The sequence below is a fragment of the Oreochromis niloticus genome, linkage group LG22, assembly GCF_001858045.2.
Source record: "Oreochromis niloticus isolate F11D_XX linkage group LG22, O_niloticus_UMD_NMBU, whole genome shotgun sequence".
In the NCBI taxonomy this organism is placed as follows: Eukaryota; Metazoa; Chordata; class Actinopteri; order Cichliformes; family Cichlidae; genus Oreochromis; species Oreochromis niloticus.
The window spans coordinates 35,963,271-35,977,182 of NC_031985.2; the positions used below are offsets into that span (position 1 = coordinate 35,963,271).

At 42.1% G+C, this 13,912-nt stretch overlaps 1 protein-coding gene across 1 annotated transcript; it reads left to right on the top strand.

Moving 5' to 3' along the window:
* Positions 1 to 280: 280 nt before the first annotated feature.
* Positions 281 to 11,921, top strand: cct3 (chaperonin containing TCP1, subunit 3 (gamma)). The gene is made up of 14 exons (XM_003459655.5): positions 281 to 437; positions 963 to 1,024; positions 9,136 to 9,186; positions 9,283 to 9,345; positions 9,429 to 9,525; positions 9,649 to 9,766; positions 9,844 to 10,030; positions 10,144 to 10,293; positions 10,396 to 10,528; positions 10,691 to 10,772; positions 10,850 to 11,030; positions 11,116 to 11,361; positions 11,451 to 11,582; positions 11,684 to 11,921. Exons 1-14 carry the CDS (start codon positions 410 to 412, stop codon positions 11,774 to 11,776), a joined length of 1,623 nt encoding a protein of 540 aa, XP_003459703.1. The 5' UTR covers positions 281 to 409; the 3' UTR covers positions 11,777 to 11,921.
* The last annotated feature ends 1,991 nt before the right edge of the window (positions 11,922 to 13,912 follow it).

The following is a 13,912-nucleotide window of genomic DNA, read 5'->3' on the forward strand; positions in this document are numbered from 1 at the left end:
GCTAATTTCAGCATTTTTCAGTTTACAAACGGAAAGGGTTAGAAAAAACTCTGAGACGCCCATGCTCCTGAGCATAAATTGTTTCTTTAAATAAAGCAAAAATTGCAATTTAAGAAGTTCATCCAAAACTGTGAATTCTGTTGGTGCTTATTGTAGAAGCTGCTCTATTTTCAGCGGAAACAGTTTTTAATACACGGAAATAATATGAAACTAAAGGGCTGATTTTGTCTCCATGAAAGGGCGACCCTTTTGCCTCATTCAGTTTATTGGCGGATCTGCCTATCTGTCACGCAATGTTCTCTCTGATTAGTCGGACCCGGGCTGTTTGCCCGCCCTTGTGGGTGGAGCCTTCCTCTCTCCTCGTGCCACCCAGAAGCTTCCAGGCTGTTGTCCGGCACGCGCTGTGAAAATGATCGGCCAGCAGGTTTTAGTGCTCAGTGAGTATTCTTATTTTCTTCCAAAGCCTTTACAAAACCACGGACAACCGTACTCAGGCCGTCCGCGGCCGCCTTCGATCCGCTAGCAACCCGGAGACGCACCAAGCAAAGCGCGGTCGTTAGCATGTTAGCCCGGTTAGCAGATGGATGCTAGGCTAACTTAAGCTAACCCGTTACTCAGCATGAACACGGAGCTAGCAGGCTAACGGTTCCTTTGAGGCTAAAATCAGGCGTTCATGTGATGTGATGGGGTGAAGGTGGAATCCTCCACCTGTGTTAGTGTGAACTCAGTTATTGATTATGTCATTAGGAACATGTCACTGTGTTTCTGATCATTATGGTTGATCCAGAGAGAAGACTCATAATCAGTACTGATTAGTATGAGAGTCAGGGTTTATCGTTTTCTTGTTCAGACGAAACATCTGCTTATTGAAAACGCATCATCACTGTACAAATAAGAATAACGAGTAAAAGCACTGCGTGTATGCGGACAGTAACTTCCTGTGTGTGTTTGTGTCTCCGCAGACCAGAACGTGAAGAGAGAGTCTGGACGTAAAGTCCAGACCGGGAACATCAATGCAGCAAAGGTGAGTTTGTTCTACAAGGCTCCGCTCACTTTCTTCTGTGCCCTTTAGGTCACAAACTGAATAACCTGCTTTGTGATCAGTGGCGGTCCTAGCCTGTTTGGTGCCCTGGGCGAACACTCCCTCTGGCGCACACACACACACACACACAAAACATATTAAGGATTGTACATTAACATAAAACTGTTGTCGGAACCATACTGAATTTCACCAGAGAAACATACACACACACACACACATATATGAAGAGAGAGTATGCATAGTATGCAAACGGCTACCGGACAGCCATCATAATTCGTCATACAATGAGAACAGGACAAATCTACAACTGACACTGACTAATTAATATTAAAATCTGTAACATAATGTATTGTTTGGAGTTTAGTCTGTTACTGTTACTATTTTTACCATTTCTTCATGGAGCAACTGTAACCTACATAATTTCCTTAGGGATTAATAAAGTATGATTCTGATTCTGATTGTTTCAGGATACATGACCTGCCATTATCCAATGACACATCTGCTTACCTGTATATTTTGCTCATTTCTCCTCCTCTTTTCTCTTTTTTCTAAACTGAGGACCTGATGGCTTTGAACTTTTCTTGTCCATCTTGGTTTTAATTTTGCACTCCAGTATGAACACCCATCCCCCAACCCGAGAATCATAACCTAATAGACCTACACCTTATTTCACAGATTCGCTTTGTCTAGGGTTTATTTCTGGGATTTCGCACAACCCAGGATTCAAATCATGAATACATAATGGGCTTGGATTTACAACATTATCAATGAAATGTGCTCTATTTGGAAGCAGCCGGCCCCCCTCCCCTTTCGACGGGTTGCGTGTGAGACTTTAAATCATCAAACTGTAAATTATAAATTTTAAATTGTTATTGATCACTTTACCCCTAATCCTAAAGTGTATATTTATTTTCTTGCTCTTCTTATATTTATTGTTTGTTTACTTGCACTGTTGTAACTGGAGCCTCGTCGTCTTGTCTCTCTATATACTGTACTGTATATAGCGGAGATGACAATAAAGTTTACTTTGACTTCAGCAGCAAGCAGGCGCACCGAGGGCTCTAGCGCTCACTTTTTGCGTATAGAATTTCGAAAAAACATCGGTGCAAATTATAAGTCTGTATCATAATGTCTGGTGTTTTTGTGTTTGTTGGTTTGTTTTTATTTTGTTTTATTTTGCGAGTTATTAGATGCTGCGCCAGCCAGAGAATCCCCGCCGCCCCGCCCTCTCCTCCCTGTGCCGCAAGCAGCAGGCGCACCTCGCAAACGGAGGGCGCCCTTACTCCCAGCAAATGGGCGATAGAAAACCGATTGGTGCCTACGACATTCCCAAAATGCGCATGATGTCGGGGCAGCATGAGTACGAGCAAATTTTTTTTTTTTTTTTTTGCCGATGCCCGTGATGCTGTCCCCCACCACTATGCCGCCCCGGGCAACCACCCGTGTTGCCCGTATCAAAAACCGCTACTGTTTGTGATCCAGGCGATGTGTTGGTGCTTTGCACAGTGGTCCCCGAGCCACTGCTGACATATATCTTGCCTATCAAATTTGTTACCGTGGTAACTGACATATCCAATCTGGCAGGTGCTCCAGCTGTTGGTTGTAGTCCGTCTTGGCCTGCTCCTTGTCTTGTAGGAGCTGGACTGGGTAAAAAAAAAAATAGAATCATGACCGGATCGCTCTCCTAGCGCAATGAGCTTCCTAATGAGCTTCACACTGTCCTTAAACTTATTGGTTAGTTACTTAATAAGCAGCTGTGTGCGGACGCACTCAGTTGTTTAAACTATTTGATTGTATACATTTGTAAGATTTAATCCAATGAGCACTGAACTTTAACAAAGACCTGTTCTTTTTTCTTCTCCTGAATATTTTATATTACTAATCAATAGGATGAAAGCGTTTATTTGTTACTGAGCAATTAATAGAATACTCAGTTGCTAAAATAATGAATCGGTACAACTCAAGTGTTTATGATTTAGTCATTGAATTTATACATATTTTTCCTTTTAAATGAAGAAGATTAAAATTCAAAGAAGATAAAAAGGTGTTTTAATTTCTGTGTGTTAGCTTTCTGTTTAGAAGCTGCTAGCAAAGTTTAGCCAGGGGGGGCCGATATGGCATTAACAGGAAAAGGGGGGGCACAAAGACATACTTTTCTTTCTTATTCTCATTTAAAATGTCTAGCTTTTAATAAATAATTATCCGAATCTTACACCGAAAGTTTTAATCTGATGTAAAATGTCTAGAAGTCCATTACTGTATAACTGTAACTGTAGACTTAACTGTGTAACTGTTAAGTCTAATATACCCTAGTAAGCTATAGTACTTTTTCCTTTGGGGAAGGTCCCTATTTTTTTTTTTTTTTTTTGCTGGGAGTTTTAGAACCCTATTAGTTAGGTTGCTTACTCTTTAAAATACCAGAATAGGGAGGATGGAGTAGGTTTAAGTTTATTAGATTGATCAGTATTGCTGAACTATGAAATATTTTGGGTGCAGTGTGTTTTTTGCATACAGGTATAACAGAATAGCTTTAGTGTTTTTGGGTTTTTTTAACTTGAGTATGAACTTATACAAAAAGCAGAAAGATATTAAAAAAACAGTTTTATTGATTAAAAAACACTATATCGGATTCATATTGGTATCGGCAGATATCCACATTTATGATATCGGTATCGGACATAAAAAAAAAAGTGGTATCGTGCCATCTCTATGGCTTACCTAAGAAACACCTGCAGAGTGCAGTTTACAGTGCGTGGGTGTTTCATTGTTGGCTAACAGTGACATAATCATGTTCACTGATTGGCTGATGGCTCAGTCTGAAACAATGTGTACACGGGTTTAATTCTGCTAACAGTGTCAGACACTAACGGGGAGCTGGGTGTTTCCTCTGAATGCCAGACTGGCTGTGGTACAGAAAGCAAAGAGGTAGGGCTGCTCGATTATGCCAAAAATGATAATCACGATTATTTTCACTGAAATTGAGATCTCGATTATTTGATATTTATTTAACAATAACAATGTATTGAATAATGGCTTTAAAGATCGTCAAAAAATAATATAAAATAGTGTGCAAATACCGATAACAGTACAAATGTTTGCAATATAAAAATAAATGAAAAATGTAAACATTAATGATAAGTGAACTTCAAAATACTGCATAATATTTATGCATACAAATAGGGCTGTGCGATATGACCAAAATCTCATATCCCGATATTAAGACCTCTATCGTCCGATAACGATATAACTCACAAAAATGTAACATTTTCTGTAAATTCTGTGAATGTCGAGCAGCTCCACTTGCGTGAAATGTTTCCAGCTGGGCGTCGCGTACCTGGAGTCGAGTGTTTTAACTGATGCATGAAACGATACATTTTTAGACATAGGTTGTAATGGCCGCCGTTTTCTTTGTGAGTATTTATTACACAGCGTGCTGCGGGGAAAAGCCTGTTCTAATGTTTGAGTCTAAGTTTTATTTTTTAGCACCTGATGGCTCATTTTTGCTTCTCATCCGTAAATACTCTGCATCTTTCACGTGATTCAGTTTATTTTGAAAAGTCTCAACAGGATCTTGAGCTTTATTGTGAAAGGTTTATGTGGAAAATAAACAAGCGGACACGAGGTGGTTTTACCGTCGTTGTTGCTAACGACAACGCATAAAAACAAGCGCTTGTCTGTCTGTAGTGTGGTTATATTAAATAGAAGAGAAAGAGAGAACTTTAGGAAATTAATATAGCCACTACAGTGACCATCAAAATAATGAAAAAATATTGCCGTAAACAGTTTATTTTGCGACACCATGAAACAAACGATAGCGTAAAATGAAACGATAGACGTTTTTATATCGTCATACGATATATATCATTATATCGAACAGCCCTACATACAAATAACCAAACATCAAGGCAAGCTGTGTAGCCACACAATGCACAATTGCATCAAACTGACATTGAGGTATGTCAGCTAAAGTTGCTGCTCCTTCATTGTTTGATCGTATGTCACTTTGTGAGCGGTCTTCAAATGTTTGAATAAATTTGTAGTGTTGCTCTGTGGTGCAGCTACGACACCGTAGCAAAGTTTACACACTATGTCTACTTGATCCACGTCTGACTCCGCGAACCCGTTATGTTTCCACACCACTGAAGTCGTTATACCTCTCTTTTCAACCAGCGGGATTCTCTCTTCAGCAGCCATTACCCTCTGCTCTCCAAATAACTTCTGCTTAGCTTTCCGAGCTTCCCTTGGGTCCTCTTAATTGTTATGATACGTGTTCGAATCACAGAGAGGTGCACTCGATTTGCCACACGGAGCAACATGAGAGTAAAGCACGAGGGAGGTGCTAATAATCGGCTCAGTCATTTTTAACCCTCTGAGTCCTAACCTGGCCATTTGTGGCCACTTTGCTTTTCGCTTTTCAACCATTTTTGTTCTGTTAATGCAAATGGAATGAAACTTCCCAAAGGTGTGTGTTTTTTTTTCAGATTTTTTTAATTTTCAACATCAGCTCCTTAATAATGTCAATAATATTCACTATACACTAAATTGCTCCTCTTGGTTCTATCGTGGCCATTTGTGGCCAATTGAAACCCATTATAACCACCTTTTTTGATTCCTTGTTACTGACAGTACTATATCATGCAATTTAGGTAAAATTGCTTTCATTCTAAACTCAACACATGAAAATTGTAGTTTTTAATGTTTTTTACCAAATTACATCATTTACCCATTTTTGGCCAAGCAAGCAATTTCATGTAATATTCTGAGTTTCTAGTAGCGGCCTTTGCTGGCCTACCACACTCCAATGGACCAAAATAATGAAACAATTTTCACATAGGTTTGATCTTAAGGATCTAATAGTTTGTGTTTGTGCATGACATTGCAGTACAGCCATGTATTTGCAAGATAGACTGGAATAAATTCAAACATTACATAGGCTGCAGTGAATTTCTGTGGATGCAGGATATTGAGCTTTGAGGTTCCCAGTCAAACTTAGCTTTGAAGCACATGTTATAAGCACTTTTACTCTTGTATTTTTCATCAAAAGATACCATACCCAAAATATCAACTCTAGAAACAAAAAAAACCCCAATCACAGGACATTTTGCAGAGTTCAAACCTGCAGCTGCAGCTGGAGCGCAAACAACAACAAACACTATTTGTAAACGTGTCCTGGAGTTTATGCAGGTGCAGACAGAGCTACTGCTGTAAGTAAGCCTAACAGCTTCCAGATCATTTATTCTGGCAATATGGCAATTAGATCATCAATGCTTCAAGCACTGCCTATATGATCTGGTCAGAGAGCAAGGACAGCAAGCAGTCCTCTGCCCTTGAAGAAAACACATCTGCCCAAGATGAAGAAACCTCCTCTCCAGAAGATGAGGGGACAATCTTCAAAGAGGCTGACTGCATAACCACTGATGTTGAGTTCTAGCCAGTGCCCGAATCCTCTTCTTTGGGGGAGGATTGGGGTTTGGGGCATGGAGGTGGAGCCCCCCCCCCCCAAAAAAAAGAACATAGGAGCATTTTCTGAGACCGAGGAGCCGGCGACTCAGTGGATCCGCCATGAAAGGAAAACCATGTGGGTCCCACTACTGAAGAGAGACTGCACCACAATCCAGTACCCACTAGGGGTCACCCTAGTCCTGCATTAGCAGCCTGACATCTACTTTTGACTTTTTTATAACAAAGGAGATCTTTTAGCTGCTGTGCACCCTTACAAACCTGCACGGGAGGCCAAGGTGTGAGGATTGGAGGATTATAGATGAAGTGGAGATAAAACCTACACCAGAATAAAGCAATACATAGCATGTTGGATGAAAACACTGGAAGTTCTCAGGAAGTAAAAAAGGCATGGGGTTCAGACTCCAACTGACGGAGGAGCTCCGAGGACAACGTCTTTCCTTCGGTCACATTGGCAGAGGAACTCCTCAGATGAAAACCGGCACAGGGGAAACAACCCAGAGCTTCCTCCTCAGCTCCTCCAGTTGCAACAGAGGAAGATTTTGTTGTCTGTCTTTGGCTTCACCAAAACTACCACAGCAATATCCCACATGCCAAAGCAACGGAGGAATATGCTTCTTTTGACAGCAACACACAAGGAACCAGCAGTCGGTGATGGGGAATAAAGGATGCGTGAAAGGAATGGAACAGCAGCCCCTTGAACCAGGTGTAGAAAGTGTGCCTACCAAAACCACTCTAGTGTGGCTGCTAATGAGGATGCACACAATTTTAAATCATTAAAATTATGTGATTTAACTGGTATTTAAAGGGTTAAAATTATGAATTTGATTGAAATTTTGGTCTTGATGAACAGCACTGATACTAATCTAAAAAATCAAGTCAAAAAAAGATTTTTCTTAATATATATGAATTTTATAGCATTTTGTAAATGTAAACGGGGTGGCCATTTTTGGCCACGAACAGTCTGAGAGGGAGTTTTTTTGTTTTTCTGCCACTGCAGAAAAAAACAATGTTGCATAAATGTCATTGATGCCGTTAATTATTGCTATGCATCTAACCTTCATCATGGTTAGCAAATAAATCAGATGGCATGTATTATTTAGAAAAAAAACTGGGATTTTATGATTTTCTCTATTTATGAGTTGTTATGATTATGTGCTCTAACTGGTATTTAAAGGGTTAAATTTCAGAATTTTAATGAAATTTTGATTTTCATGAACAGCCCTGATGCTAATCTAAAAAATCATGTAAAAAAAAAAAACGACATTTTTTTTTTTTAATATATATGAATTTTATAGCATTTTGTAAATGTAAACAAGGGGTGGCCATTTTTGGCCACGAACAGTCTGAAAGGGAGTTTTTATGTTTTTGCTCTCTCTGCACTAAAATAACAATGCATTATAATCCATGTTGATGTGAATCAATTATATGCCCCAGACTCTACTATTAATCATACAAGAAATTTCAGTAGCAATGCAATTATATAAAATTGCGAGATTTGAGGTTGTCGTCCAGCTGGTGCAGTGGACAAACAAACTGGTGTTTAAAGGGTTAAAAAATAAAAAAGTAATAATTATTTTATATTTATGGAAAGAACTGAAGTTACTTAAAAGCTTTATGCAAAAAAAATGGCAAAAAAACAAAAATAATAAAAATTACAGACCTAATCTGTAGGTGGCTACTTTTGGCCACGAACAAGCTGAAAGGGTAGGGATTTTGAACAAACCCAGATCGTAATTTAGATTAAAATTCGATTAATTGAGCAGCCCTACAAAGAGGTGATGCTCAGAGACTGAGTCGGCACATAACTAGACCTGTTCAGGCTGGACCAGGTGCTGCTCGAGGACCAGGAGTACCATCACAAACATCTCAGCAGAGAGCCAGCTCCTATCTACTCCATTATTGACCATTGTCTCACACACACACACACACACACACACACACACACACACACACACACACCCTCCTGAAGATCCAGCTTTTATTGACTTTTATTGGCATTCTGGTCTCTCAGTGCTCTACATAGATTCACTGCAAGAGGATAAATGAACTCAATGTGTGTGACAGATAAAATCTGATCATATTAACACAGCGGTCCCCAACCTTTTTTGCCTCACGGACCGGTTTATGCCCGACAATATTTTCACGGACCGGCCTTTAAGGTGTCGCGGATAAATACAACAAAATAAAACTAGTACAGGTACCGAAAAAAAGAAGATTTATTCATAACACATGTGAAAAGACCCAGGAAAACCGAGTTAACGATAAAAACGATAGCAAAATAACGCTGAAAACCGATAAAAACCCTGAAAACCATACATTTCACACCTGAGCCTCAACTCTCGCGGCCCGGTACCAAACGACTCACGGACCGGTACCGGTCCGAGGCCCGGGGTTTGGGGACTGCTGTATTAACACAGACCAGTGTGATCAGCATGACTAAATAATAATTGGTAAGCAGTTGTACACCTGGCTCTTTGAAACACGTTACAGATGTGACGCTAACTCTGAGATCCCCAGTGGGTCATGAGCACAGACTCGCCTGAACCTTACAGGTGATAGGAACTATTGATGTGACCCGCTGGGATTGATTGAGTGATCGATTGACCCCTTGATCTCTTTGTGCGTTTCAGACCATCGCTGATGTCATAAGGACCTGCCTTGGCCCAAGGGCCATGATGAAGGTCAGACCCTCTGCACATGCACAGCACAGCAAGAGAACTGTTGTCAGCATGCTAATATGCTAACATGCGCCCCTGTTTGTGTTTGTGTATATGTAGATGCTGCTCGACCCCACTGGAGGAATCGTGATGACCAATGATGGCAACGCCATCCTCAGAGAGGTCAGTTACTCTCACACGCTCACACTCATTCAGCATCTAATTAGGCTTGTGATTCCTCACCTGCTGCATTTCCTTGACAACAGATCCAGGTGCAGCACCCAGCAGCAAAGTCGATGATTGAGATCAGCCGTACACAGGATGAGGAGGTGGGAGACGGGACCACCTCGGTCATCATACTGGGTGAGGAAGAGGACGAGAAACGTGGCACACCATCACACGATCTCTCAGTTGATCTAACACCTGTCTTTGTCTCTCTCTCTCTCTCTCTCTCTCTCTCTGCCCTGTCACCTGTGTGACCTTCAGCGGGTGAGATGCTGGCAGTGGCTGAGCAGTTTCTGGAGCAGCAGATGCATCCGACTGTGATCATCAGTGCTTACCGTCGAGCGCTGGAGGACATGTTGGACACGCTGAAGGAGATCAGGTAACACCAAACTGTTCCAGCTGCAATGATGTCGCCATGTCCCATGCTGTGTGTAACTCTGCCCCCTCCCCTCCTAGCACCCCTGTGGACACGTCAGACCGCTCCATGATGCTGAAGATCGTCCACTCAGCCATTAACACCAAAGCTCTGAGCCGCTGGTCTGAGCTGGCTTGCAACATTGCGCTGGACGCCGTCCGCACTGTGGAACTGGAGGAGAGCGGTCGCAAAGAGATTGACATCAAGAAGTACGCCAAGGTGGAGAAGGTACGAATCACTGGGCCACTCGCTTTAAACTCAGGGTTGGCTCGCCTGCCTTCAGGCTGTTTGTTAATTAAGTTTTATCTGTCCCGTTTCCAATGATGGTGTGCTGCATGCAGGTTCCTGGTGGGATCATCGAGGACTCGTGTGTGCTGAGAGGAGTCATGATCAACAAAGATGTGACGCACCCAAGGATGAGGAGGATGATCAAGAACCCACGAATTGTCCTGCTCGACTGCTCGCTTGAGTACAAGAAAGGAGAGAGTCAGGTGATCCACCCACCACACACACACACACAGAGGTAGTTACACTTGTTTGCATGTGTAAGTGTTACTTGTGGTAATGTATTTCTGTGGCTCTGCCTCCTGCAGACAGATATCGAGATCAGTAAGGAGGAAGACTTTGCCCGGATCCTGCAGATGGAGGAAGAGTACATCCAGCAGATCTGTGAGGACATCATCCGCCTCAAACCAGACTTGCTCTTCACCGAGAAGGGGATCTCAGGTACATGTCACCTGCAGCTCAGCAGAGAGAGTGGAGTGTGGAGGTGGTTCAGAGCACCAAGATGGTGAACAAACATGAAGGGAAAGTCCTCTGAGGTCACGTTTAAGCAGAGATGCCTGAAACAAAATAACAGCATAGCATTTACTTCCTGTTTCCTGTCAGATCTCGCTCAACATTACCTGGTGAAAGCTAACATCACCGCCATCCGTCGCGTCAGGAAGACTGACAATAACCGCATTGCCAGGTACACAGCAGCCAATCAGTGCTCTGCTCCTCAGACAGGAAGTTTTAGCGAGCTGTAAATAACTGTTTCTCTCTCAGGGCGTGCGGCGCCCGGATCGTGAGTCGGACGGACGAGCTGCGTGAGGAGGACGTGGGCGTTGGAGCTGGGCTGTTTGAGGTGAAGAAGATCGGAGATGAGTACTTTACCTTCATCACTGAGTGCAAAGACCCCAAAGCCTGCACCATCTTGCTGAGGGGGGCAAGCAAGGAGATCCTGGCGGTGAGCGGTGATCAATCGATCAATCAATCAATCAGTGAGGTGATTGGTAAATCCAAAGCTTGGTTAACACAGTCTCTGTCCACAGGAAGTGGAGAGGAACCTGCAGGACGCCATGCAGGTGTGCCGTAATGTGTTGCTCGACCCCTTCCTGTTGCCAGGCGGTGGCGCAGTGGAGATGGCAGTGTCGAAGCACCTGACGGAGCGTTCCCGTGCTCTCACCGGTGTCGAACAGTGGCCATACCGTGCCGTAGCTCAGGCGCTCGAGGTTATCCCCCGAACGCTGATCCAGAACTGTGGTGCCTCCACCATCCGCGTTCTGACATCACTGAGGGTAAGCAAATGAGGTAACAGCAATAAAACTTTATTTAACCTGTGTGTTATTGAGAAGTCAGCTGTTTGTATTTGTGTTTGTGTGTTCAGGCCAAACACACTCAGGATAACAGTGTGTGTTGGGGTGTGGATGGTGAGAGTGGCTGTCTGTCCGACATGGCAGCTCTCGGGATCTGGGAGCCGCTTGCTGTCAAAGCTCAGACCTATAAGACCGCCGTCGAGGTCAGAACTTCCCACACAGCAGTACATCCTGATGTGTGATTGATATCAATGATTACTGATCAGTAGTGTGATTGATACTGATTATACTGCTGTGTTTGTAGACGGCCATTTTGTTGCTCCGTATTGATGACATCGTCTCTGGTCACAAGAAGAAGGACAAAGAGGAGCAGATGGGAGGACAGGGAGCTGAGTAGACCCACATCTGTCCGCATCATTCTAGATCCACATCAGTCTCTCTTCCTGTGTGTGTGTGTGTGTTTACGTGTATGCGTGTATGGATGGGGACTAGTTGACTCAGTGAAATGTAACAACAGTTAATAAAGTTACCTTTGAAACCTGCGTGATGTACTTTTATGTTTTTTATGAGACTGTAAACCTGGTCCAGGTTTATTTTTCATTCTGCCACCAAAGAAACTTACAATTATCTCTGCCTTTACATGCCTAGCTGTAAAAAAATTTCTCATACTCAGGGGCTTGGGTTTCCACTCTTGAACACCATCCCTACCTGATGTTTCGATACACAGTTGAACCTAGGTGCAGCATCTTTAGCTTGCTAGTGAAAAGCTGAAGGTAATATCTTTATTTGAATCAGCTTTTTAAGAAGTGTCCATTTAAAAACAAAATGTGTGAGCTTTGAATTTTAATCTCACTTGCCTGAGTTTATAAACTGCTGTAACGTTTAAGTTTTTTATTATGCCATTTTGTTCCTACCTACTGTTTAGAGTGGGATTGTTTATGGTGTGTAACATGCTCTGTGCCATGTGTGTCGAGGAGTCGAAAAAATGAAAAGTTGAATGCACACTGTCCTACCGAATCGGTATTTATTGTACAAGAGAACTTTTAAGATAAACTAGCCTGCCATACATCCAGAGACTAAAGAACACAAAAAGGCACCGTGGCTGAGATTTGACGAGGCTAGGAAGGAAAGCTTAATTGCATGGAAGGCAAGCGAATTAAGTTAATTCAGATATGGGCTGATAGTTGAAGTTGAAACAAACACAAGACTTCTGCATCAAAGTTTTTTACTCCACCTCCATTAACTTTTTCAAAGACTGTTTTGTAATGCGGTCTGTCTTTCAGTTAAAAACTTGTATTTAATTTATATCTTTTAAAACAAGAGGACATAAGGACTCCATTAAGTGGAAGGCTGTTTTTCTGTTCGTTAAGGAGCAACAAACAAACAAACTTGTGTGCGACAAGGCAGATAAAGATGGACATTTGATTCCCTGTGTTTTGAATATTTTTAACATCCATTCTAATTACCATTTATTTATGGGTACAGCAATGAACAAAAAATTAAGAATTTTTTGCATCAGACATCAATTGTAATAAGGGAGCTGTGGACAATTCACCACTGATTATGTGATGATATGAGGTGATTTTTAATTAGCTTGTGAAGAGATTTTATTAACAACAAACGGATATCTAAAAAGTGCGGAATGGGCTTTAAATGGTTTGCCTGACACAAACCTAAATCTAGTTGGGTGAATCTTCTACCCTCTCAATGTTCTCAAATCTATAATTCTTGGATAGGTGACTCTAAGGTGCTGCCAAATTCCATTTCTAAATTGACTGAAGTTGTCGCTGCACTCTGAGTGAAATGCCTCCATCCAACATCAGTCTCGTGGTCACCAACTCCTTCAATGCGTGAGAACATTGCACGGATGTCTTCTAAGGCATGCATTTCTCCAGCTGTGTTGTCTTTCAGAGCTGAAATCCAAGCTGAAGCTCCTCCTGTCAAAGGTGGGAGTTTGGCTATTAGTCCTTTCATGCCGCAGTGGCTGAAAGGATTATACACAGGCTGGCCAGTGGGTGCAATTCCCAATGGCATCTGTATTTTGGGAAGAAAGCTCGAGCTTGGTGTTCAATCTGTGCCTGAGATCTTGTATAATATTTTCATGGTAAGGCAGCTCCCTCCTCTTCACCCTCTTCTCATGATAGAGATTCAGAATAACAGCACACTCTTTCAGAGTCCTCTCTCTCTGAATCAACAGTTTTGTCCTCCTTTAGAAGTTTTCCTTTCAAGGTTTGAGGAAATCTCCCATTCACTTACATTCCCACAGACCTAAGGTGGTTCTTCTTCTTGCTTCTTCTGTCTCTTCTGTTTGGTTTTGAAATCTCATGTTGCTTTAGCCAGTTGTACTTTTTTTCTGGGATTCTTTGTTGCCTCAATGTAGTTGTTATGTGGTTGCTCAAAAGTTGTACCTTGATATAGTGGAGATGAGCTTGCTGACAAAGATGGATATAAAAGTGGAGCCATAGGTGTTCCCTCTGCAGCTGCTGGTCTAGTCTCAGTTGCTTTGAGATTCTGGCTTTGTGTTGCATAATTC

What these genes read in the sequence shown, in the direction of transcription:
- cct3 (XM_003459655.5), top strand. Translation starts at nt 410, where the DNA reads ATGATCGGCCAGCAGGTTTTAGTGCTCA. An exon ending in CCAGCAGGTTTTAGTGCTCA is followed by an intron (nt 438 to 962) that starts GTGAGTATTCTT and finishes GTGTCTCCGCAG; the next exon opens with ACCAGAACGTGAAGAGAGAG. An exon ending in CACCGAGAAGGGGATCTCAG is followed by an intron (nt 10,529 to 10,690) that starts GTACATGTCACC and finishes GTTTCCTGTCAG; the next exon opens with ATCTCGCTCAACATTACCTG.